The sequence below is a fragment of the Falco naumanni genome, chromosome 1 (genome assembly GCF_017639655.2).
Source record: "Falco naumanni isolate bFalNau1 chromosome 1, bFalNau1.pat, whole genome shotgun sequence".
NCBI lineage: Eukaryota > Metazoa > Chordata > Aves > Falconiformes > Falconidae > Falco > Falco naumanni.
In genome coordinates this window covers 17,828,383-17,855,104 of record NC_054054.1, presented here as the reverse complement: position 1 = coordinate 17,855,104, position 26,722 = coordinate 17,828,383, and the positions used below count along the sequence as shown (strand labels likewise).

The 26,722-nt window shown below is 39.5% G+C and overlaps 1 protein-coding gene across 5 annotated transcripts in view; it reads left to right on the top strand.

The window, feature by feature from the left end:
* The window catches only part of PTPN13 (protein tyrosine phosphatase non-receptor type 13), a 126,313-nt gene that overhangs the window by 79,794 nt on the left and 19,797 nt on the right, over positions 1-26,722 (top strand). For 4 of the 5 annotated variants that reach the window (XM_040583180.1, XM_040583170.1, XM_040583198.1 and 1 more), the window contains 22 exons: positions 1,213-1,287; positions 1,393-1,567; positions 2,549-2,702; positions 2,853-2,991; positions 3,419-3,571; positions 4,949-5,131; positions 6,336-6,498; positions 10,551-10,974; positions 11,142-11,239; positions 13,083-13,139; positions 14,756-14,848; positions 16,121-16,228; positions 16,969-17,100; positions 17,491-17,957; positions 18,935-19,078; positions 20,895-20,988; positions 21,797-21,882; positions 22,741-22,903; positions 23,821-24,035; positions 24,125-24,223; positions 25,700-26,061; positions 26,256-26,430. In XM_040583180.1, coding sequence (XP_040439114.1) covers positions 1,213-1,287; positions 1,393-1,567; positions 2,549-2,702; positions 2,853-2,991; positions 3,419-3,571; positions 4,949-5,131; positions 6,336-6,498; positions 10,551-10,974; positions 11,142-11,239; positions 13,083-13,139; positions 14,756-14,848; positions 16,121-16,228; positions 16,969-17,100; positions 17,491-17,957; positions 18,935-19,078; positions 20,895-20,988; positions 21,797-21,882; positions 22,741-22,903; positions 23,821-24,035; positions 24,125-24,223; positions 25,700-26,061; positions 26,256-26,430 — 3,759 coding nt within the window. The remainder of the gene's footprint in view (positions 1-1,212; positions 1,288-1,392; positions 1,568-2,548; positions 2,703-2,852; positions 2,992-3,418; positions 3,572-4,948; positions 5,132-6,335; positions 6,499-10,550; positions 10,975-11,141; positions 11,240-13,082; positions 13,140-14,755; positions 14,849-16,120; positions 16,229-16,968; positions 17,101-17,490; positions 17,958-18,934; positions 19,079-20,894; positions 20,989-21,796; positions 21,883-22,740; positions 22,904-23,820; positions 24,036-24,124; positions 24,224-25,699; positions 26,062-26,255; positions 26,431-26,722) is intronic. The other variant, XM_040583189.1, reaches the window with a different exon arrangement.

Here is a 26,722-nt window from a genome sequence, read left to right as displayed (position 1 = left end):
TTGACTAAAGTTTGTATGATGAAACAATAAAGTGTCCTAACAAAGGTAAGGGGTAGTTTTCTCCTGTATTCTGTGGTGTTTTCAACCACTTTGGTTTACATTTATTTTAGTAGAATGTGGATGTGTCCCACCAGCATAAAAGGTTATTAAATCGGCAAGATGAGAAGGTAAAGAAAGGCAGAAAGGATTCATTTGACTCTTGGGTTCACACTGAATCACAAACTCCCCTTTCTTTTCCCAGTTGTCTTGGTCTGTGAATGAAATGTCAGATTGCAGAGAAAGAGGGGGACAGAGGTATAGGTAGATAGAGTCACTGATGTTTAGAAGAGATGACTTGATGCCCTCTGCTGCTGCTTTCAGTGAACTGGATTTATTTTTTATTTTATTTTTTTTTCTTAAGGATGGGAAAACTTGAAACAACTCAAGTGAATTTGCTGTCCTAATCCAGGATAATAGTTCCTGTATCTGTCTCCAGTTCATAGCAGTTTGACCAGTTAGTTCATGTAGGCTTTAACTAACCAGGTTGGCTCCCCCCGGCCCTTAAGAAGTTCATGTGTAGATGTTTTACATATAGTACACAGTATGTACTAGGCAGTAGCCAGTGAAGGTTTTCCCTCAGAAGGTGATTCTTGTGTCACTTTTTTAATGTGGTATTGGAGTGGGTATCGTGCAGAGGACTTCCTTTAACAGTTTGGACAGGTAACCTCCTGTAGTTTACAAGGTGAATTAGTAGAATGTTTATTTGTGTACAGGCTGACAGAAACTGCCCAGGATCTCTAATTGAACCCAGCAGAGATGAGACTTGTGTGTCACAGGCAGAGATTTGTCAAGGCAGGATTGCCACCAATGCAGAAAACCTTAGTACTATCAGGCAGTTGCTTACTGACATAAGCCCAGATGGCCCAAATATGCAACCTACACCCTGTATTTTAAAGGAAGACAAATAATGTTACGGTGTTGGCTTTTTGCCCAGCAAAGGAAGGAAAATACACAAAGTGACAGTGTCACCAGTGCTGTAGCTTGCCATTGGTGTCTAGTACACGTGCTGGCAAAATCAGGTTCTTTAGACTTACCAGCTCATGGGAGAAATTAAGTACAGTTTTCAAGTTTCAGCCTTTTGTTCCTCTTTGACGTTTCCAGGGCAGGGGTTAACTGTGCATCAGTCTGTTGTTCCAGCAAAACAATGTTCATTCATACTCTTGTGATTTGCAGAACTTCTTTGGCCCAGAGTTTGTGAAAATGACGATTGAGCCATTCATCTCCTTGGATCTACCAAAGTCCATCTTGGTAAGAAAGGGGCTATTCAGCAGTGACAGGGAAAGTATGTTAAGCCAACAAATGTGCTTTTATCACAAGTGTGAATGTTGGGATATTTTATTTTACAAAATGCAGACTAAGAAAGGGAAGAATGATGACACAAGGCGAAAAGTAAATGTGATGCTTCTAAGTGGGCAGAAGCTGGAACTGACCTGTGATACCAAAACGATATGTAAAGATGTCTTTGATATGGTTGTTGCCCATATTGGCTTGGTGGAACATCACTTTTTTGGATTGGCTACTTTAAGAGGTAAGGAGGAGGATTTGATGTAGCTGGCAGGTACAGAATAAAAAGAATTAGCTACATGGTGTTGAGAAAAGATAAGCAAAGACTGCCTGGCATCTACAAAGCATTTTCTTTGAGTTATGCTCTCTTCTATTGAGGCAAAATACATTCCTCAGTGAAGAGCAACTTCACACAATAAAATTCTGCATTTGCCTGAGCAATGACAGCTCATCCTGGGCAGCCTTTCGTTACTGAGTTTTTTCTTCCCTGCTGTTTGTTGCCTTCGCTCTAACTACTAGTACCCTTCAGAGGACCGAAAGGGCTTTGGGTTCAGTTAATATGCCCTAGGCAATGTTGCAGCCTGTTGCGGAGGCAGATCCATTGGGATGCATAGGAGGGCCCCTTGTGTAGAGGGAGTTGCCTTGAGAAAAAAGAATTTGCTCCTGAGCTGTTAATTTTTCACTATTAGAACAGATGAGAAGTTGGCAGAACTAACAGTGTTCAGACCCAAGTTTCTTGTCAGTACATCTCACAGGCTGTTTGCAGAGCCATAGCTCTCAAAATACTGGCATGAGATAGAAGCACTTAGCAGCCCAAGAGCTTACTCTATCCGTACAGGCTTCTGATGCTCTTGGTAATTTAGTTGCCTTGAAAGCATTTTGCAGAAATGTAAATGGGACAGAAGTAGTAAGAGAGGAAAGGAATTACATATTTTGGATTTCCTGTGGGATAAGTAATTTGAAATTTTAAAGAAATCATGGAAGGTAACTTTTCTCCGTGCCACCCCCACCCCACCCCCCATGTCTTTGGGATAACCATAAAATTATTTCTTCTGCCCTTATCCAGTGTTCCTTTTAATAGCTATTAGACCGTTGTTAGTCAACAGAAGACCTTACTGATCAAAACCGAATTCCGGAATTACAAATCTGTTCTTGATGGTCCAGTTGGAGAAAGTTTTGGTTTTAATGTTTTTACCCATGTGCTTTCCTTTAACGTTCATGGCAGACAATGAATTTTTCTTCGTTGATCCTGACATAAAGCTAAGTAAAGTAGCTCCAGAAGGATGGAAGGAAGAACCAAAGAAAAAGAACAAGCCCCCTGTCAACTTCACTCTGTTTTTTCGCATAAAGTTTTTTGTGGATGATGTCAGTCTTATACAGTGAGTGTATGAAATTTTTTTTAACCCCTTAAGCTATAAGTTTATGGATAAAAATTGGAATCAAATACTGGAAATATACTATAACAAGAAGAATACCAACAGTGGTGTGGCGTTTTTTTTTGTGGTTTTTCTTTTGTTTTCCTGTTCTAGGCATACGCTGACCTGTCACCAATATTACCTACAGTTGCGGAAGGACATCCTGGAAGACAGGATGCACTGTGATGATGAGACAGCCTTTTTATTAGCATCCCTAGCTCTCCAAGCTGAGTATGGAGATTACCAGGCAGAGGTACACCATCAGATTTCACCTTTGAGAAACTGTGTTCTTGCCACTTAAAGAATGGACCGTGAACTGCCACATGTACTTCACAGCTCTGCCCTGGTCCGGAAGCTCAGCTGATATGCTGTTGGCAGTTTTTGCTGTGGGCAAGTTTTCTTTTAGTCTAACACAGGGCTGTTGTAGAATCTAGTTCAAGATCTGGGAGTTGAACCCTCTCGCTTCAGTGGAGGTAGTCAGCCTTGAATAGGAAGAAACCCTATGTGTAATTAAGCTGTGGGTCAGGGTTGAAATTTCGAATCCCTCCCCTTACTCGGAATCATGTGATTCTATGATTGAGTTGTAATGTATGATTCTTTGTAAAATGAATATTTATGCTTCATTTGTGCTCGTAGAGTAGTGTATGGAGATGCTGTCACAAAAATGTTTTGTCTTGTAGGTGCATGGCATGTCATATTTCAGACTAGAACACTATGTCCCAGCTAGAGTGCTGGAGAAACTAGATCTGTCCTACATCAAGGAAGAGCTGCCAAAATTGCACAGCACTTACGTGGGTGCATCTGAAAAAGAGACGGAATTAGAGTTTTTGAAGGTAAATGTGCAGCAGTTTGCTTCCTTAATCTGTGGTGTAAGAAATGCCTTGTGGCAGTATGGGTGTATTGACTTCAAGCAAATGCACAGAACAACTTAGGATCTGAATAACACTACAAGGAAGAAAGCTGAAAAGGTCTTCTCAAAAGACACATCATTACAAGTGAAAAGAGTTCATAATAGATGGGAAGGAAGTCCTTTCACTTTTTTTTTTTCAATCAGTAGTCTTCCTTCTTTAGCTCAAACTAGTTAAAGGAGTTATTGATCCTAGTGTTTACTCTAAAGGAAGCTATGACTGTGAGGCAGCACACCCTGTGTTCCCTACATCCTTGGTTCTTCCTGTTCAGAAAAAAAACAGTCTCAATTATGAAAAGTTTTGTTACAGCTAACACCGTTCATAGTGCTTGGTATGAAGCAAGCCAGAAGCGTTATCAAGCAGACTTCCCTGTGCGGGTACTATGTAAGATGATGGGAAAACTAATCACAGATACATTTTGTTTATTCTAAAAGGACCCAGTAAGAAATGTAATTCAGAGGTTTGCTGCCATTGTTTGTAAAATAAACATTAGGTCCTGCCTTGACGCAATGGCTGCAGACAAGTTCAGGGGTTGACTGTTTGCTGCTGAGACACTGGATAACCATTACACTGCAATTCCACAGTCTCTTTGAGAAGGTGATGGAAGAGGCACTCAGCTGACTGCCCCTTCTAAGGCTGTTGCTCCTTTGGCAGAAGTGTTTAGTTTAACCACAGGGGGCAAGAGTAGAGGACTTGATCCTAGCTAAACCTAGTCTGACTGAGAGTGGGGTGGGGAGAGCAGTTAGGTTCCCTTGTTTGATTTGTTACATCAATCCCTTATGCCAGTACTGAAGAGACAGCGGGAATGGATGGCTGGGAGTGCAAAGTAAGTGGAACTGCATCTTTTGACAGTTATGATGCCTTAATGTGATCACAGACTTGCAGTGTTAATTTAATTCTGTTTTTAAGAAACGTGTCAATAACAAGTGCATCCTGGGTAGTTACAGTTTATTGCCAGCAATTGATTTCTGCAAGTTTGATATACTTACAGGCGTTCTTGATTCATACTTTCGTTATTTGATTTTAATAAATGCTAGGTTCATTTGCTGTAGTGTTTGGCAGGTCGAGAGATATCACCAAGATTTACGACCCTGTAGGGCAGCTGATGTCTCTGTTGTAGCATCCGTAAACTGTCAGTGGAATCACCAGGCAGAGAGTAATCTTTTTTCTAAAATCCATATATATAGATATGCATTTATTAAAATACTTACATAGAGGTATCTTAGTTATATAGAGGTATAAAAAACTTATAATAGCCTTAACTTCATATTCTTAGAAGTCTTATTGCATTGATTTGTACAGTTGTGTCAGAGGCTCACGGAATATGGGGTTCATCTTCATCATGTGTTGCCTGAGAAGAAATCCCAAACAGGTATCCTTCTGGGAGTGTGCTCCAAAGGAGTTGTTATTTTTGAAGTTCACAATGGTGCCCGCACACCTGTACTACGCTTCCCATGGAGAGAGACCAAGAAAATATCCTTTAGTGTAAGTTGGTTTCTCTTCCTCTCTCTGTGTATACATACGTATTATTTGTATCTCCAGATACTCATTTTTGTGTGTGTGTAATTTTTGCAAATTAAGCTGTTGTTTTACAACATAATATGACTACATTATGTGGCTAAGCTGTGTTGTGTTATGGGATTGAAATAGGAGTTTTGATGTTTTAAAGATTTATTTTTTTAATTAGCTTGCATTCTATGCCTCTGAGGTTCCAGCACCTGTATTGTGGCAAATCTGTATTGATGTGAAATGTGGCTTCCCTGCCTTGTAAGGAAAGAGCTATAATGAAGATAAATCAAGGACTGCTCTTAGCATGGGAAGCAGCTCTGCCCATTTGCTGCATTTCTGGGTAATCCACCTGTGCTGGCATATGGGACATGGGTAGTGAAGGTGCACTGGAGTAAGAATCCTGTACTAGAGGACTGAGTAATGGCAAATGCCAGTACTCAGTGTAACTAGGAGATGCACCTGTGTTGCTTTTAAGTTGTTATATTTCCAAGAGTAGTTAAGTTAAATGATAATGGGTGACGGGCTGAGACATGAACTGGACATTACCAGCCAACTTTAGTGGGTAATCCATAACCTGGTGGTCACGTGTCAGTTTTTAATGAGGTGTTCAGCCTCAAATACTTACCTTTATATAGGTATTGAAAACAGTACTTCAGTCTGATACCTTATCAAAAAGCTACAGCCTGTTTTATTTGTGATATGATTTTAAGTAGAATTGATAAATTGAAGTTTAAAAATTTAAAAATTACAAAAAAGATAAATTTAAGATCTGGAACATTAACTGATTTCATAATTAGATAGGCATCTAGTTCTTTTCCTTTTGAGGGGAAACAAGGTGACTTCCTCAGACGCTTTTGAAAACCCCGTCTTGAAAAATTTAATAGTACTGGTTGCCGTTAGTCCGCACTAATAGTATATATATTATAGTATATAATAGAATAGTAATAGGGACAGATTGAATAATAACTAAGTATGGTGTGAGCTAGCCCAGAAGTAGCTTTACAGTGTTACTTTGTAAATCTCAAATTACTTTCAGCACCTATGTTAACAGAAGTCTCTCCTATCAGTGCCTTTTGCTTCAGGAAAGTTTTGAGTGCTCTGACTGCACAAACACACACAAAATTCTTTGTAGGCTAAAAGAAATCATTATCTTCAACTTTTTCCTTTCTCCATTGTGTAGAAGAAGAAAATAACTTTGCAGAACACATCAGATGGTATCAAGCATGCATTTCAGACTGACAATAGTAAGACTTGCCAATACCTTTTGCATCTCTGCTCTTCCCAGCATAAGTTCCAATTACAGATGAGAACGAGGCAGAGCAACCAAGACACTCAGGACATTGGTAAGGACTGTGGTGCTGTGTTGGGGTTTAATTGCAATCTATATGTATTTTTGTAAGGAGCTGAAAAACTAAAGTTGAGCTTCAGTAATTCTGCTGGGTGCTACATATGTGAAGCTCTGCGTTTGGCTGGTTTATACTATAAAGAGAATCTACTAGCTATGTTTGTTTAGGTTTTGTTTAAGGGGAAAAAAAAGAGTTGACAGATCACAGAGCTGGCGTACAGCAGCTGCTTTAAGGGAATCTAAGAATAGGTCAGTAATAGTATTTTCCTGTTTAATTAATGGCTTTTGGCTTTTTTCAGAAAGAACTTGGAAGATGTTTCAATAATAGGATTTTTACATTTTGATTAATATGAAATGAATTGGTTTGATAATGTGGAATTACAGATAAAATGGTGTTATCATGCGAGGGCAAATACAGTAGGGAACATTTCATGATGCTGCATCTGTAAGCTGTGAATGTAGCTGTCTTTATTCCCCTTAATGAGTGGTGAACCCAGTAAGGAACACACTGATGCGAGTCAATTTTCTTCAGAATTGCCATCAATATGTGTGTATAATAGGAAGTGTGAAGATGTTCTTTTTAGATGTAAACTATTAATTGGAAAATGCAATCATTGAAAAAACCCTCTGTACTAGTTTCTTCACTGTTTGGAGCAGAGCTCACTTGGTTGGCTGGCCTTCAGCACAGCCTGGAAGTGCTATTTTGGTCAGTCTGCCTGCTCATTCTTTCTTTGTTCCCTGTTTTTTATCTGTCTGCATTCCAGTTGCTCTTAATCCAAATTTCCACCAGTGTAGCTGGAATGGAGTTTGACCCCATTGCTGTGGAGATTGTGAACTCTTAATTAAAAAAAAAAGGGGGGGGGGGGGGATGGGGGACGGGGGATGGGACGTGGCAAATATGCAGCCTTTTTTCTGTTATGTTGGGCTCAACCAGCTTAGTGCAGAGAAATAGGATGAAGTGACTTGCAGTCCTTGTACCGTTCTCTAACTTAGCACTTGCTTATCCTGAATTGCAAAGGCTTTCTTGGCTAGGCAAACTTGGTTGCTCTTACAGATGCAGTATGTGTTGTGCTTTGAGAGTCTGGAAAATAAGTTTGCTTCTGTTTAGTGCAGATCACTTGGAATTCAGAGGTCTCAAATTTCATCAATCATTCATAATCAGGAGCAATTACATCAGTATTACGATTAATTCTGTTACACTGGGTTATTAAAAGTAAAAACAATTGAAACAAAGTTTGTTTCTGTCATAACTTTACTGATCTAAACTGATAAGCCATGCTTCTCTTTCCTGCATATATATATATATGCATATAGCAACAGAGATACTAGAATAGTATTTATAAAACATGAGTTATTGTAATATGGGTAAGAGAAAACAATGATAAAGCAGCCAGTCAAAATAGCATATTAATTATGTAAGTACTACTTTTCTCTTTTTAGAGCAGCGAAATCCCAGGCAGTATTTGGGAAGCATTATTCTTAGCCTTCAGGAGCATCAAGTATTTTATTTTTTTTTCCCCCCAGAGTCCTTAAAGTGTCAGTAAAAACTGGGGGTTGGGAAGCACTCAGCAAAACTAAAAAAATGGGCTGATGAAAATATTATTAACTCATGGCTGAAAACCACAGGAAGCATATGTTTTGAAGGTTTCTTACTTAAAGACTGATTTTGGGTTAACGCCACAGTGAACACAAGCATGTGCCCGTAACATTTGCAGTGTTCATAGGGTGGAGTAGCAGATTTCAGAAGATTAGTATGTGTTGGAAGATTACATGGTTACAGTGTCTTGCAAGACTCACCTTGATTTCAGCCAATGAATGGATGTAATATTTTGAGACAAGGGGGAGAAAACCTGGCGTGCGTGGTGTCAGTGAACAAATTTTCATGGAACATTAGCAACAGAGGATGGAGGCATAAGGGAGAACACTTTATAGCCCCTGTGGATATACTGTGACATGTTTTTCACTTATTGCACAATGTCTTCAGTGACCTGGGAGAAACCATATTAACACATGCATATCTGGTAGAAAGAATTAGGCTTGGAAAACTAAAGGAAAAAGCCTTTTAAATAGCATTCTTTCTGCATAAATAGAAAGAGATGAGTCACAATGTTAAAAAGAAAAAAATATTAGCAATTTTATAGGACATAAGAAAGGAAATAAGGTATAACATGAGGAGTGATGGTTTCTTTTTTGCACAGTTCCTGTGGCCATGCAGTAAACAGGACTAAGCACTAAGTTTTAAGATGGATGTTTGGATTCTTGAAAAAGCATATGGAAAACCACAAAGACGAAGTGAGGGTTAAGTCAGCCTTAAAAAAGATGAGTTTTGAGCACCTGAGAATTTTCAGTGAAGGTGTTCGTAGAAGGTGAGAAAGGTCTAATGTCTAGGTAGGTAATGATGTGAAAGTATTCTCCTGAAATCCATAGGGAAATCTTGTTTGGTGTTTGCAGAGGGCAAGTACATCAAGAGAAGAAATATTAGAATATTTTACTAAGGTACTCTTCCGCAGGATGGGAACACGACAAGAGCAAGTGTCCTTGATAGCTTTTGTCAGTGTCAGGAAACTTGTGATTTGTGGATCTTTGGTCTTGGCTGAGCAAAATCATTCTTATGTGGCTCATCTAGTCTGTCTGGTGGCTATGGCTAGGGGAGGTATTTGGTCTAAGTAAGGAAGTGGTAGTCATATACTAGTTCACCTTTAAAAAGGACCAAAAAAAATACCTTCCACAACTAAATCTTCTCAATCTGTAAGCCTGTTATAGAGGAAGCATGAGTTACTGTGGCAGTTAATTCCTACCCTAGGTATTGGTGTAAGGAATGTCTTATTAGAATGGCAGTGCTGAGTTGCATTTGCCAAATACACTCTTTAATGGTGAATATGAATGATGTGTACCAAAAAGTAGCATTCCTCTTTTGAATTACGGTGCAACTTCCTAGAGCAGCTTCTTTCCTAGCTTAAAAAAAAAAACTAGTTAACCCTAAGTCAGAGATACATATGCAGTTGAGGATTGCTTTTCTCAGACTTCCCTGTGAACTGACTCTAAGACATCAGTGAAGTTTATGAAGGGTTCAGATGGCCTGACTTCCTTTAAAGGCTCTAACCAGCAAACATGTTGCCACAACTTACCAAGTTTCTATGTGAGAGCCAAGCCACAGGAACTTAACTGCTAGCCTTAGGAGACAGTTAGGCTAATAGAAATGAGCCCTGCTCAGCTTTGCTTTGAATTTAAGAGTGGGTTAGGCTAAGTTGTGTTATTTTGCATTTGTTTTCAGCTAAGAACATCCACCCAGACAGTTCCCACGACTTCAGCTGACAGTGATTTAGTTACAATCCAAAACCTGTTTCTCTCTGCTGCTTAAGGGAATCCTAGTTCATGAGTCAAAAAGGCTGACAAACCCCAGTCAACGCTTCATTCTGTGCTAAAACATTTAGGATGTTTCTGGCAGGGGAAGTCCTCAAGTGTGCCTGAGTGAACTGGTGCTCTTTAACCGGGTAGAGATGCTGCCAAACCCCTGTGACTTTACAGCTGATCGTAAGGGACTCATGAGAAAAAAACCAAGCAACGGGTGGATGGAAGTTTGGTAGGAATCTGGTAGTGTAGAGGTGGGGGAGCCCTATTTGTTCAAATTCTGAAGAAGACTTGTATGAGCAGGTTAAAGGAAGTGTAGTCTTCCAGGTGACTTGGCTTGAGGATATTGCTTGCTTTGCAGAGATGTGCCTGTATATAAGGCGCAGCAGTTTAACAGGGAATCTGAGTCTTCATACTCACAAGAGGATAAATATTCTGCTATTAAATGGTTTTGAACTTCAGCGTAGTAGATGGTCAGGTAAGTGTAATGTCATGAACTCCAGTCTTTGCTCCTTGAGTAGACTACATGATGGTTGTTTATATGTACCTGATAATGGTACATATGTCTCAGTGTTTAGAGAAAATAGGGTTTGTGTGAGCTGGTTGTTTAAAAAATACATAGTTTACACAAGGTCATACTAGCTCCGCTGTATAACTTAACTTTGGGTTTTGTTTTGTTTTTTAAAAAAATATCCACAGAAAGGGCTTCATTTAGGAGCCTAAACCTCCATGCAGACTCTGTCAAAGGTTTCAACATGGGACGAGCAATCAGTACCGGTAGCCTGGCCAGCAGCACTTTGAACCGACTTGCCGTTCGACCTCTGTCTGTTCAAGCAGAGATTCTGAAGAGGCTGTCCTGCTCTGAGCTCTCACTCTTCCAGCCACTTCCTGGCTCTTCAAAGGACAAGAACGAGAAGACTCCGTGGGAGGAAAGACCCAAGGTTATGAGCAAGTCATTTCACGATCTGAGTCAGAGCCACATCTCAGTTTACCCCCCAAGGAAAAATATTATTACTGCTTTGGACTCTTCCCCCCAAAAAATAGAAGACATAATGGGAAGAGTCTTTCAACAAATGCCAAAATTTGATACTGGATCAGCAACAGGAGCATTAAAACTGAGCAAGTAAGAGTCTCTATGACCACCCTGCAATATCTTTGTGTACAGTCAATGTACATTTTGCATCAGTTTTGATTTATTATTCATACTATTATTTTATTACATTGATCCTTCCCTCTCCCAACTTCCTTTTCCCTCTGTCTGGTTCCCCTTCTCTCCTTCTCCCCTTTAAGTTCAAAATCTCATGCAGGTTTAAGTAGAAGCCCTGAAAGAAAGAAAAACGAATCAGACTCATCATCCATTGAAGATACCGGTCAAGCCTATGTTGTAGGTCAGCATGCAAAAAATAATATTACTTTATTTACTAACTAACCTCTAAAGCTGCTTTGGGTGTAATGCTTTGATACATTGATTAACTGATGGTAGTATTTCAGTTTGAAAAAGGGAGCAGAGTATCATATGTTAAAGTAATCCAGGCCAATTGCCTTTTGCTCCTGAATAATTGTTCGAGTGAATCAAAAAAATCCTCCTTTGGACAACACCAGTCTGTACACACATATGCAGAGTATTAGTACCTGACAGTAAAAGCTGTTCTAGAAAACTTTGTCCATTTTATCTCTTCTGAGTGCCATTTTATCAAGTGGATCTTCTAATAATTTGCTTGTACTTTTTTAGTGTTTTCTCTGTAAAGGGTGCAGGGAGTAATTTTTGAAGTGGACTCTGTTTGACATAAGCTGGCTATTGGCTAGTACCTCTGAGCAGTAACTGCACAATTCTTTGTTGTTTGGTCTCATTTGGTTATAATATATTGGTACCATTTTTTTTGCAGTGCATTGAGCATTTCACAAAAACACTCTTGTAATGAGCTAAGCCAGACGTGCTTGCTCCCTTTGCTTGGCAAGGATTGGATTGCACACAAATAGTCTTACTAGGCAGTCAAAACACAGAGTTTGCACTAAAAAAACCCACCCAAAAACATTCAGAAGGTAATTTTTAATATCGGTGTGACATCAGTTTCTGGTTATAGCAGGTTCCCTGTTATAATAATAGAAACTACAATGAATGAAACATTTGCAGTCTTGGCTTGCTGTTGTTGCTTTGCTTTTGCTTAATATTAAAATACTGGTTACTTACAGAACGTCAGAGAAAGTGGAAAACGGTTAAGTTTATAGGGGTTGGTATAAACAAAGTCACAAAAAAACTGAACCAAAAAGTCACCAAAACAGAGTGCGACATACAAACTTTTACCACGTCTGGCCCTGCTGCACTTGAAACAGAGACTGACTTGGGAGCTGTGCTTTTTCAGTGCGAAGAGCATAAGCTACTGAACATTGAGATGAAGCATGTAGTTTCTGTAGTGACTGGTTACAGCCAAGTATTTATCCTATGCTTTTAGCTTTACAATTACTGTTACCACGTGCTTATCCATAATCTTCTGGACAGTGATTTTGATAAGGATCTTAGCTACGTGTCAGAAAGTTCTGCTGAATCACATTGCCTCTGCTGGGGGACATGCATTCTTTGCATGGTGAAACTCATCAGCTGAAATAGGTTTCGGAGGTTTGGAAAAGGCCAGGACTGCTTTCCTAAGAAGCTTGAATTATCTTACCCCATTTACTTTCTTAACTTATTATTTTATCCCCTTTAAAGTATGGCCATATTTGCTTGGCATTTATCATTCCAAATAAAATACGATTCTATATGCAAACCAATTTAAATAGAACTACTTGGTTCAAATTGCTTATTACTGCATCAACAACTTTACTATTATACAAAATCCTACCAGACTCCTCTTGTGTTTGTTTATTAGGTTGGGCATATTCATCCAATCTTACTAGAAAATACAGTCTTTTACTTATTTTCTTAAATATCTCTTAATTTTATTTGAAGTTGTTAACAGTGGTTGTAAAGGCCAAACCTCTGTCCTTTCTGTAATTCTTTGCCTTTGCATGAGCTGCCATCTATCTAAACCTTGAACTACTGCCGAAGTACATGAGTAATTTGGATTTGTTAATCCAAACCTCCTTTCATGTTCATTAATTTTTAAAATAAGTAAATAACTGATATTATGAATGAGCTCATGTGTACTGTGTAAAGTCTCAAATACTTATTGATAGCTTTCATATTAAAAAAAATATTGATAGCAGTGTCTTATATTTCCATTCATGTCGCAGGTGTTACTATGAATACTTCAGGAAATCTTCTGTCATCAACACTGTTGAAAGAGAGTGGTAAGCTGATAAATAATATGCCCATAGAATTAATTCAGCCAGTTTGTGAAGTACTTGGCAAGTGCTTCACTGTTACACCTGTCCTGTTTATTTGCTGTTCTTAAATACCTCTACCAGTTGGATAGGACCTTTTTCTAAATACAACTCCTAATTCTTCCTTTGGATTGCTTGCTGGGAGAGGTTTTGACATCTGTGAAGTAATATTTGTCAAATATTAATAGTATCTGTTCAGTTTGAGACTTGAAGGGTGCTAGTACCTAACATACCATGCTCTTTGAAGCTAATTTCCCTTACCTGTGAGGTTACCAGTTCTGTAGAACCTGAGAAGACTTTTCTTTTTAGTTCTTTTACTCTTTAAGTTTGACTTCATTTTGTGATGTCACGACGGAGGGAAGACACAGTCACTCAATATGAGTGATCAGCAGACTTCGTTTATTGTCTCTTACAGTCATTTTTTATACCTTGTTATAATTAGCTCATACATATTACAAAAGTTAAGCTCATTATTGGTTAGTTGCCTAAATACCAAGCCTGCCCCTAGTTTATTTTCTGGAGTTATCTGTTCCCACCTGCAACATTCTTTTCCCACCGCGATCTTCCTGTTACTGTGTAACAAGAACAGCCAAGGATAGTATATTTTTGCTTTACTTCAGATAAGCTGAAAGCATGTGCATTTTTGTCCAGCCAGCTGGACTATGTCTATGTGACCTTTTTCAGCTAGCCAGTTATCCACATTGTGGGAAGTTCCTTCTTCAGGCGGTGCAGTCTGTCATACTCACTTGCACAGTTTCCTGCTTGTACCAGTGTGTAGAGCTCACTAGGTTTCTACTGCTGTGGAATTGCATGTTCCACTGAAAGCAAAAGTACCTCAGGCACTCCAGACCAAATGAGTTGTATCTTCTCTAGGTAGCAAATTCATGAGTTCAGACTTCCAATATGATGGCATTTCTCGCAGTTTCAGGAGATTGGGTTTTTTTGAACTCATGCTCCCTCTGTCTCAAGTGCCTGGGTCTGCTTCAGCCTGTTAGGAACCCTCAGGAGTCACATAAATTTATTGTGAAGGTGTTCAAATTTTGGAAGAGGCAGAATCAGCAGCCTGTGGAGTTGCAAATAGGGAAATAAATTTAAACAAGATAGGTTTTAGTAGATGTTTCCAATGTTGGCTGTTTTTTAATGAAAGACCACCATTAAGAGAACTTAACGAGTAACCTTTTAGTAACTTCATATAGTCAGCCTCAGTTTCCCTTTTACCAACATACTTATGTCATGCCTACCTGAGCAGGGCATGTAAACACAGATCTGAATACTTTGCTGAACTGAGACTAATAAATTTGAAGATTCTAGGGCTCAGTTGTGTTGTGATTGCAACAGACTATGCTAGGTGCTTTTCTTCGGAGGAATAAAAGATTTTAACTGCTGAAGAAGGGAGTGAATTATAATAATGGTATTTTGGGTTTTTTTTATTTGGGCATGGCCCAGAAGATGAAAGTTGGACCCACTAGTTCAGAACAGCTTTTCAGGTTATCAGAGAAGTAATCTTTCAAGTAGAATTTCAAGACAAACCTGAACAGAAGCATTTGGGGGTAGTGTCTTATCATGAAATGTTGGCTTTTCAGCTGACTCTCCGCAAACAACACAGAACAGAGTTGCCTCACCAGAAAGAGAGATCACTTTGGTGAACTTGAAAAAGGATGAAAAATTGGGCTTAGGTGAGTGGCTTTAAAATTGTTGTCTTGTGTGTTCCTAGAAGCTAAACCCAAAAGTTTTCTGGTCTGTATTTAAGTATTTATTGTAGGACTGAGGAAAGCAGTGCTGGATTTCGAAGACATTTACGATGCTGAAGCCTGGACTTACTTGGTATCACCTGCTGCTGATTTGTTGAGTGATGTTAAGCAAGTCTTTTTCTCAGTTTTTCCGTATTACAAGCGTAGGATAATATTTATATTGTGAACTAGTTATCCCAAAAGTTGGTTTATCTCTGTGTTCAGGTACAGGATTTATGTGGACACATCACAGCTGTGCCAGCTTGAAGGCTTTAAACAAACAAAAAAAGGACATTATAAAGCCATTATGGGCTTTTCTTACTCCTGTTTCTTCAGATGGAATACTAATTTGAGGTTTAAGGCGTCTGGAAGACAAGATATTTGCATTCCATTCCTCCTCCTATCACTGAGTTGTTTCATAAACCCACATAATTTTTTGCTGTATGAGTAATGAATAATTCGGTGTCAGTATTGTGCTTTAGAGAGGTTCTCTAAAGTGTCCTTAAGGACGTTGTTCTATCATTCAAAATAGGACTGTTGTATAAATTTGAAGAGGGAGAAAAGCTTATAAGAAATAATACTTAGTTGTTTACCCTGCACAGTAACTTAAGAGTTGACCAAAAAGGAAAGAAATTCCTATGAAGTCCACCATTTATTCTTTTTCTTCCTCATGCAGTCTGTGGTACTTTGCTGGTTTAGCTAGAATAGAGAAGAGCTAATATGTTCTGTTTTCATTTTTTTTCATCTTGAACATCATTTCCAGATTGACCTGGTAGAATTAGCAGAAATAGATTAGAAGCCTTACAAGAAATCAGGGAGTTGAAAAACTCAGTTCTTAAGACCAGGGTCAAACATCTAGGTGAAGCATCTAATGGTGGAGAAAACCAGAATATTTTAAGTAAGAGAATTTAATCAGTGAATGTTTGTTTTATGTCATCTGTGTGTGTGTTTCTCATGCTACAGTTGTCTTTTGTAGTCTTTGCTGGAGTGAAGTTTTCTGGGAAGCCAGTTAGACAGTCTGAATTGCTTGCTCAAAAGCAGAGAATGCAATAAAGCCTAATCAAAAAAGCTTTACTGTGTAGTCGTCTTTGAGATGTGTAGTTTTCTTTTACTTTAAATTTGTTGGAATGACTAAGTTCGTGTCGTATGGACATGAATTGTATTAAGTTATGCCATGATCACTGACATTTTTTGCCTCCTTTGGGCTTTTTTTAATAGGCTTTCAAATAGTTGGCGGAGAGAAGACAGGGAAACTTGATCTGGGAATTTTTATTCATTCAGTTATTCCTGGAGGGCCAGCTGATTTGGAAGGATCTCTAAGACCAGGTGAATAGTGTCAATAACAAGAGGTGTATACATGAAAGGAAAGCCCAAACATGTAGTATTGTTTCCATCTATGGCTGTGGGCGTCAGTCCCAAACAATGCTGACCTTCAGTTACCTTCTGGATAATTTCTGAAAACTGGTGATGCTTCTTTGTTAAACTATATGAAAACAAAAGTAATTTGAATTAAAATAAAAATTATAAAGCTTGAAGTAGCAGAAAGTTGAAGTTATATATAAAAGTAAGGGCTTTACTTACTATTGTCTCTCTACAGATGCTTTGTAATTTCAATATTTTAAAAATCCAGATCATACTTTGATATTGGAAGAAGTGAATGTAACCATATGGCTGTGGGAAGAAAACTTTATTTACTGTCTGCTTTTTATCCCCTTCATTTTAGTCTGTGTCTTGAACTGACCTGCATGTTGCTTATTTCACTACTTGTTTTTTGCTTTTGCATCCGTTCTTACAGCAAAGGAGAAGGTAGAAACCATAATACAGAAAGGTTTGGCAGGTTTAAAAAGAGGAAATATTCATAACCAATTCTTGTGATCTGTTTTGGGTGGATTTTTTGGGGTTGTTTTTTTTTTTTAGATTAGGGTTTTCTATTCCGGCATCACTGGAATTTTTAGTAATTTTTAATCAATGCATTGTGTAGAGATTTTCAGACCTGTACTCCACGTTCTCACTGATGGATAAAAATGTAGATGTTAGATTGTATCTGAACAAATCCTTTTGTGCAGGACACCGACTAATATCCATAAACAGTACAAGTTTAGAAGGCGTCAGCCACCATGCAGCATTAGAAATTCTGGAGAATGCACCTGAAGATGTGACACTTGTTATCTCTCAGCCCAAGGACAAGCTATCCAAAGGTACGGAGGGAAATACTCCTTATTATTAAAGAGCTGTTCTTTGAGTTTGGGCACACTGCCTTCTCTGACACCTTTTGTGAAGTACTTTCCATTTGTCTTTAAAATTACTAATGTAATCAACTGAGATAGCTGGAAAACATCATCCCAAACACTTCTTGTAAGCAACCCTAGCTAGTGTATGCTTGAAATTGTTTTCTGAGACTGAATGAAGAAGTGTTACGGTAACCTTTGGTAATGTTACAGTAACACACCTGTTGCATTGTAAATGGAAAGTGTTCTGCATAATATGAACAGGTAAGACCTTACATGGTGTAAGCTGAGAAATTTTTGTCATACTGCAGATAAGATGTTACCCAGCTACTGATGACTGTCTTGTCTCCTGGTTTTCAGCATCATCTAATGCTGCACACATCAGTAATGGAACCAGGGGTTATTTAAAGAGGCCATCATCAGTGCAGGACGATGAGGCAGAGTCCTCTTCAGAGGAACACAACTGGTCCCGAGGTCACCAGAGGCCTGTTTCAGGAAGCTTGTCTGGTTTGTCGGGAGGCAAGCGGGATGGAAGTGTGAGCTCCCAGGATTCAAGAACAGAAAGCGCCAGCCTGTCTCAGAGTCAGCCAGCCAGCTTCTTTGGCAAACGTGCAAGTGGTAGAATGCAGCAGGATCCTCAGCATTACAGTGATTCCCAGTCTGGGCTTTCTAAAATGAGTGAGAAGAGAAGATCCTCATCTGACAGTACTCGAGCAAAAAATAAAAGGCCTGGGGCAGTGGAGTCTGTGGACTATTCTGACCGAGGAGATTCTGACATGGATGAAGCAACTTATTCCAGCAGTCAGGAGCAACAGCCAGCTAAAAAGGCATAGTGTATTTCATATATTTCCCATCAGTATAATAGTAGTAATGAAACAACTGACTGCGAGTGTGAATAAGGTGAAAGGATGTGGGTGAAGGACAGCCTAGCCTGCAGCTTATCCTTCTAATGGCAAATGCTTATAGCTAATTTCTAAGTTTGGTGATTCTGTTCAAAATAAATGGAGAAAATCACTCCAATGACTTGAAACAACTTCCCAGCTTGGCAATGTGAAGAGGCGGCCATTTCTTACTAGAGGCAGGTTGTGCTTTGAGGTGAACATATAGTACATTTGTTGATCCTGTAGAAAACCTCTTTTTAATTCAATTGTCCAATATGATTATAGTCTAGTGACCACCCCTAGAGGTAAGTTTATTCAGCTGGCAGATGAATTGAGTTTTTCCTAGATAAGAGCAGTAGTGATGCATCTGAAGTGGGTAGCAGCAGAACTTGTATTTTGGGATTTATCTAATCCATGGAAAACTCTTTGTAGTGAAGTTCAGCAGTGAGCTGTGCTCTGTTCAGACACAGCTTGCTGCTGCTTCTTTCTGAAAGTACACAATGGCAAGTACTACAGATTCCTAATTTGTAGTGATTCCTCTTTTCAGCTGATGGAGGTTATTCAAGCACGTTGTGACAGCCTCTGCAAATTAATCCAACAGACTCTAGGCTGCTGTAATACTGAAGTATTACAGTTTCTGTGTTCTGTGACCAACTCATTTTGACAATCAAGACTCACTGCTGAAGGCCAAGCATATTTCTGTGCTAAACCTGTTCAATAGCAGCAATGGAAGAGTTAAAGCAATGAGCCTTACGAATCTTACTAATTGGTACTTTGCCAGTGGAGGTGGACTCCTTTTAGCTGTATCTGACTCAAACACACTCTTTAGGGTCTTAACTGTAAACTTACGTTCTAATGGCAAATCATTCTCTCTGTTTTGTTTGTTTCTTTTTCTTCTTTTTTTTTTTTTTTTTTGAATAAAGGAATCTTCTTCAGCAAATACTGCAAACAAAATGAATTGTAAAAAGGTTACTGCAACACTTCTTAAACCTGGAGATATCTTTGAGGTTGAACTAGCCAAAAAAGATAACGGCTTGGGAATAAGTGTCACGGTACTGTTTGACAAGGTTTTTAGATGTTTTCTCTTTTTCTCTACTCCCAGCAACCCATTAAATTGCTAATTTACAAGGAAGCAAAACATCTAATAGCAGACACTGCTTTATGAGCAAAAAAAGCAAGATGGTCTTAGTCTCTTGCTGCCTAATAATGTGGCAGATTTACAAGGGAGAGAATTAAGAACTTCCTTGACAGGCATCACAGGCAGCGGAAGCAGTAGTGTTAATTAATGATGAGTATCTGTGCACATCCACACACATATACCGTGTTCAGTGTTCTCCCTCTGCTGGATGAAAGGCAGAAAGTAAAAAACTACTTTAATCCAAATAAGACCTGGCTGACACTGCTTTCTTGCAATACAAGACAAAATTGTGGTTTTAATGGACTAATTTATCTTCAGAATATAAAATTTTGAAGGTGGTTTACGTATAGGGCCTGCCATACTGCAGAGTGGCACTTCAGAGAAGAAGAGAATGATTTATAACTGAAACGCATGCATTTTTCACTGCTCCTTTTTTTGTATTGTGTTCAGAAATACATCTTGGTATTTTAATATACAAATATTACCTCTGCTTCATTGATCACCAGACTACACAGTAATTTGAAAAAGGAAAAGTTGCTTGAATTACAGCAACAGAAGTCATTAGCTGCCGTTCAAAACTGGTGGCTTTTACTGGCTGTTTATACCTAAAACTAAGTTGGCTTTTTCCCAGATGTGGCAATACAGATAGGCGTGTAGTGCCAATTCACAAGCTTAGCCCTGTTTTCATATGTATGGCTAAATTTTAAGAGGAGCCGAATGAAATTCTGTTATTTTGTCATCCCCATCCCAGTCTGTTCAAAGTCATGCTGCTTTATCAAGCTTGTAACTTGACAGAGCTGGGGGAGCAAAGGTTCAGCAGGAGCTGGTTATTAAATAGCATCAAGCCTGCTGTATGCATGCATTGGCTTTGAAGAAAACGTCAGAAGATGCCAAGTGATGCAGAGATGTCCCTTAAAGGATGTCCAAGGGAAGGGTGACCGTTGGCCTTTCCTTTTTTAACCTTCATTCTTCCCCTGCATTGCTATCCTCTACAGTGGTGTGACAAGAGGTGTACAGTTAGCTCTGTGTTCTTAATTTTCACGTGTAGTTCTGTGTGTTTTGGGAGTGAATATTAATACACTGTTGCTCTCCCTCTTCCCTCCCAAGTTTCGGGAGAAGCACGGATAGTGCAGCAGTGAGCCAGAATCATACAGTCTTTTGGGCTGGAAAGGACCTTTAAAGATCATCTAGTCCAACGCACGCGCCCCACCCCCCCACCCCCCCCCAATGGAACAAAAAGACTAAGGCCCTCCAAAAATAATTGAGCTTGAGCAGATTTTCAGCTTAGACCTTCAAACTTGTATGAGCTGAGAGAAAGTAGCATGCCTTAGTTTCCTGCTACATCAGAGAAGGTGTGTTGAAGTAGGACACTGCATGGATATGCATCTTCAGCTTTGGCATGCTGTGCTCTTGCACATCTCTGAGCTTTGGTATGCATGCAAGCATGTAAAGTCCAGCACAATGCAGACATATGTCTGCTGAAGGACACTTACTTGTTTTGGGTGCATTTGCATTGTGATGCATCATGTTTTTACAATCTTTGCACCCCAATTTCATTTGTAATAAATTGCATGACTGCAAAAACATGCTTTGTGTAACATTTTGGTTTTGATAGTTTGGCTGTTCTTTTTACATGCCAGTAGCCCAAATGCTTCCTGAGTACAGTTTTCCTCGTGTGACTATTTAATTACTAAGTATTCTAAGTGCAACAAGACTAATAAACCCTGTTTTTGCTTTCCATTTAGGGTGGTGTAAATACTAGCATAAGGCATGGTGGTATTTATGTGAAAGCAATTATTCCTAAGGGAGCAGCTGAAGCAGATGGCAGAATAGAAAAAGGTAGTACTTCAGTTCTTTCAGTTGGTACTCTTAATGTGAAAAAAGGGTAGATAACTGTCTGTGGTGGACTGATGTGGCTAAACAGCTAGGAACTCTGCCTCCTTTCATTGTACCTTTTTCACTGGCAAGAAGGGCTGGGTTTTCCAAGCTCTACTGCATTTGCAGTTGTCATTTTAAATATTGCCTTGATACCTAATTCTGCAGATGGAGATCTAAAAAACATGTAGAACAACTGCAGAACCAACAGAAAACTGCTGAGACTGTTGAGGGGAAAAACAGAAGATAGACTGTAGCAGTATTTGGTTTTAGCCTACTGCAGCCTGTGTTAATGGAGAACACTTCTCTGTTCCAGTCATGGAGAGAGAGGGCTTTGTATTATTTGTGGCCTTCTTGCTTATCATGCTGGGCAACTCAATACAGAAAATCACTGTAATTGTTATGGCTTTTCTTGTTTGTAAGCCAGGCCACATTCTTTATTGAAGCAAGAATTTCCACTGTAGACTAAGATAATAAAGAGTCTGAGCTTTGTGGCAGGCTATCATTCTGGTGGTTAACGCTAGCTTTGACATGGGGTTAACCCCTAGAATTGTAGAATCATTTAGGTTGGAAAGGACCTTTAATTAAGATCATTGAGTCCAACCATATAGTTTAGTTGCAGAGTTCTGTTCTTGACTCAGAGTGTGGAGGGAAGGGAAAATTTACTACAATAACTGTTCTTGTTAGCTAACACTTGAAGGTTTATATGCATCATATACGTTTTATAAATGAAGTTCTGCCTACTTTTTCTTAAATTGTTAATCATTTGTAGGTGATCGTGTGCTTTCAGTCAATGGGATTAGTTTGGAAGGTGCTACCCATAAGCAAGCTGTTGAAACACTGAGAAACACTGGGCAGGTAAGCAGCTGCTAGTTCTCCTCCCATCTGTAGTAAACCAAATTGTGATGAGTGAAAAGAGATAAACGAACCTGAAGGCTGGAGTTCTTCCCAGTGTCTTGGTTGCTTTAGATGTGCTTTCTCAGACTCCTTGGCTTCCTGGGCCTTGAGTCTCACTGCCCACCCTAATGAAATTCTGGCTCTGTGTGCAGGTGAGAGATCTACATGGAACTGGTTTCTCCTTGTCCTTGGGCTTCGTAGGAAGGAAGCCCAGGTGTACAGGCTGGAAACCAGCTGTAGCAGCATGCTACAGATGGGTGCCAGATTTGAACCACGGAGAACACAGAGGGCCTCTGTACGTGCAGCTGCATTTGCATGCTGTATCAGTAGCTTGAATCTTGGCCTTCTTGGGTAGTGCTTGATTCTGTCAATGGTGTCTCCTCATTTAATAGTGCTATTTATGGTGGCCGCTTCATATGCGGAAGTACATGCACACTTGAAAATAGCCAGTGAATGTACACGTTGAGAGCTGCTAAGGACTACTATTTGTGCTCACTTTATGAAGTGCTTTTAACTCTATTCCTTGTACGGATATGAAAATGACACTGACACTTCTTAACCCCCTCACAGCCTTACCGGAACAAGACACTTTCTTACTTTGTGTTGGCAAGTATCTTGCAAGTCCGTTAGCGTACTTTGTAGGTTGTCACTTACAGCCCTTAAAATAAGGTACAGATGGAGGACATATGGGGAGGGAGATATCTATAAAGTTTGCTGCTGTAAAACTTAGGATCCTGACAAGTTAGAAGGAAATGTAGTCTAGGCTGTGCCATCTCCGTGACCGCTGCCAGTTAACTGGAGAATGTTTCATCTCCTTAGGTGGTGCATCTGCTGCTGGAAAAAGGTCAGCTTTCAGTGGCCAAGGTTCATGCTCCAGTAACACCACAATGCACGCCTCCAAATCAGGTGGTGCAGTGTGAGCCGCAGGAAATACCAGCAACAAAATCTACAAATGCCAAAGATTACAGCTTTGTCACTGCAGGTCAGCTCACACAGAACAATTTTCTGAACTTTCAAAGCATCCTTTAGTTTTTATAATATTTTTCTTCAAATCTACTGTAGAATAGAAAGACAGGAGAAAGAGCAGGTAGGATTCTGTACTGAGCCTCTGCATGTAATGCAGTCTCTTCCTTTTTGTGCTGTTGCTTTTTTTTTTTTTTTTTTAAGATTTCCATTCACATCTTGGTAATAATTGTTTAGTTACTGTTAACTGTTTTCTCTCTCACTGTTACTTGTTTCCCAGTTTCACCAGCCTTGCAGGCCAGGGCTGTAGCAATGTTGAAGTAAAAGGGATGTTGCTATCTCTGGTGTTGCTAGGGACTGTCAAGGGGAGGTTACGATACTCATATATGAATGAGAGCTTCTGTAGGGCCTCCTGTTCCTGTCTAGGTGAGAGAGGACATCAAGAGCTGGATGAAGAGGGATTTATGTAGCTGACTAGAGGCTGGCATATTTCAGTTTCTCTTGCTGCAGACCTGTGAAAGTGGAGGGAAACCTATCCAGATGGGGAAAGCACAGCAGATACTTTTTGGTCTTCCTGCATGGGACTTATCCTGTCTGCCAGGCATTCCAGTTGCTGCTCCTACTAATGTCTAACTGGTGGCCAGAAAGGTTGTGTCACTCTGCTTTAACAGGCTTCTTAATGGACTTCCTGGGGAACAGTGTTTTGGAAATACGTTGGCTTTCTGTGTAGTGTGGATGTTGTCAGGGGAAGTCAGCAGACAGCTTTTTGTCCTCTTTAACTTGGAGGGATCTTTTAGATAATGCTTGTGCTCAGTGAAGTAGAAGAACCCTGTGAAGGGGAGAGTGCGTGTTGTCGTGTCTGGAGTAAGAGCATCAGCAACTTCTTTTCATAGCCAGTGTGCTGTAGGAAATAATAAGTTAATGTTTCTTTTACAGAGAACACATTTGAGGTAAAGCTGTTGAAGAACAGCTCAGGCCTTGGGTTCAGTTTCTGCCGTGAAGACAACCTTACCCCGGAGCAGCTGGGCTCAACTATTGTGAGGGTGAAAAAGCTCTTCCCTGGGCAGCCTGCTGCAGAATGTGGGCAGATAGAAATTGGGGACGTAATTCTGAAAGTGAATGGGGCATCACTAAAGGGTTTATCCCAGCAGGTTTGTATTTTAGTAGTGAAACTCATGCTGTGGTAGTCCTGCAAGTCTTGGGGGTCTGCATCTAATAATGAATCCCACTGTGGCCATAGGAAGTCATCTCTGCTCTGAGGGGAACATCTCCAGAAGTCTCTCTTCTCCTTTGTCGGCCACCATCTGGTATACTACCAGACATCGATCCTTCTTTGTTGGTAAGGTGTATGGCATATGGTATTATTTTTTAAAAAACTGTGATTTGAAGGTTCATTTATTTGATCTGGTGGGTGGGTTAGTTACATGCAAGACGCAGATGAAAAGGTGGGGAGGGTGCTCACAGAAACGTGGTTCTTACAGTAAATCCCTCAGGAGCGTACTAAGCATTTTGTGAAAATGTGAAAAGAATGCAGGGCTTTAGTTATTTATTTTTTTTCCCTCCATTCTGTGTCTTAAGACATTGGAAATTGGCTTAATACGCTGTTTCTGTGGTGCAGGTTTCTTTGCAGCCCGATGGTTTAAAGCTGATCTCAAATAGAAATCAGGTATTTCTGTAATGTATATGAAGAATATTCTGTGAAACACCAATTTGCCTAGTTTGGTGCTTGTAAAACCAGGGAGAAGATTGCCATATTTACTGGAAGTTAGAGGTGTCCCAAAGAATATTTTCAAAATGCTTCAATAAGTAAATCAAAATAATAGAAGGCCATTTTAGGATACTTGGAAGAAGTGGAAATTAAATGTGTTTCAGCAAAAGGGAGGGAATTTGCCTGAAAAGTAAGCTTTCCGTAAGACAAAAAAGTGTAAACCTAATGGAGACAAGTTTTGAAGTTATTTTAATACAATTTTCAAACAAGAAAAAAACTTTCAAGTCTGATGATAGAAACTTAAATGTACAAATACAAATTTAGGTTAGGTTAAAATTAGAGATAAGCACCTGAAAAAACTAATAATACAAGTAACTAGTTCTGTAATTAACCTGTATGTAATACGGAATAACTTTAATAAAAGTGCATATATTAAAAGAAGGGAAAAACCAATAAAATATTAACAATATTTGTTTATAACATTATCACAGATTGGTGTGTTCATGAACACAAGAATTTGGCCACAAAAGCATAAATGAAGCTTTTAAACTTTGTGTGTCTGTTAGCTGACATAATTCTTGGGAATATGTGATTATCGGCAAAACTGGTCTTCATTCTGACGGGAGTTAAGAACTTGGCTGAACAGTTTCCATTTGGCATAAATTGTCATGGTTTGTAATCTGTTCTGTAGCTTTTTGTTTGAAAGCTTCCCTTTTTTCCTCCTGTGTGAGATTAGTTTGACTTCAGTTGCACTGTGTTCTGATTGGAAGGGATTCTGTAGTAATTGCCTGGATGACTTCTTCTGGGCATAGCTTAAAGCCATCTGTCTGTAGGTTCTCCAAGGCTAAAGCCAAGAGAAGATTTGTTTTCCTTAGATGAATTTGGAGTTCTACTTTAGAAGTATATGTTTCAAAGTTTTGCACACTTTCTATTGGCCAAGTTGCATTGAATTTGGTGAAATTTCTATGATACGTTTACACAATTGAGGCAACGTCTAAATGTTGCCACTGACTAATTGCTCTTCTTGGTAGTTTTATGCAGTCTTAGCAACTTTCTTTTGTCATCAAAACTGGAGTTTGATGAATTAAATGTCCTTGCTCTCTGTAGACTCCCATCCATTCACCCCAACAAGTATTTCCAGATGTCAGCAGAGAAGTTTCTGGTCCACCAAACGGAGAACAAGGTGACAGTTCAGATGAAAATGAAACTACTGATCTGAGCAAGAAGAGGCTAAAATCTCCCTCTAGAAGAGACAGTTACAGTGAGAGCAGCAGGAGCGGTGATGAGGAGGTGATAAACTCACCAGCACAGGTGGGCCTTGGATGGAGTTCTGCGCTATACCAAACCTCAGATGAAGCTATGACGCAGGCATACAGTCAGTATGAGGCACACAGTGGTCAGGAGGAGGCTGTTCGCACCATCTTAAATTCTGATCAAGAGGCTCCTACAAAGTTAGAGCTTGAGGACAGGTATGTTGTTTATAATGATCCTCATAAAACTGCCGAAAGTTTTTACAAAAATAGTTTATTGTACCTATTCATAGAAATACTTCTTTGTTTTGCTTTGTAGGTTTGCATAAAGTCAGTATTGGCCCATATAGTCATTTATGGGTGACAGCCACATTGTACAAGCTGATCCGTGTTTTTTGCTTGCTTATCCGTAGTGATCTGCCTTTGGATTTGCCATTGATCCCAGCCTGTAGAACTGTTCCTGATGTTACCACATCCGTTTTAATAAATGACTGTTATGCTACTTCTTCTTCTGAGCTGACTCCGCACCTGGGAGGAATGGATTCGTTACTCAGCCAGCTGGAAAAAAATGCTGAAGAATATGAGCCAGTAATTTACTATTTCTTTCAGTAGCATAAATGTACCTACTGTTGTAGCCATCTAGAAGTTTTAGCCGTGGTATCGGGAGTGACTGTATAGGAGTTAGGCATATTAATTTACAGATGAGATAGCTGTAGGTTATGCTTGCACTAACCTGGGCAAGTGCCTTATACATTGCACACATACATGTGCAAATTGTAACCAGTGAACTGCAGCTGCTGATACAAATGTCTGCAGGCCTTTTGTGTCTGAGCTCTTGAGGAGTTGATATATTTCCTGCTGTGAATGTGGAGGCGTTCAT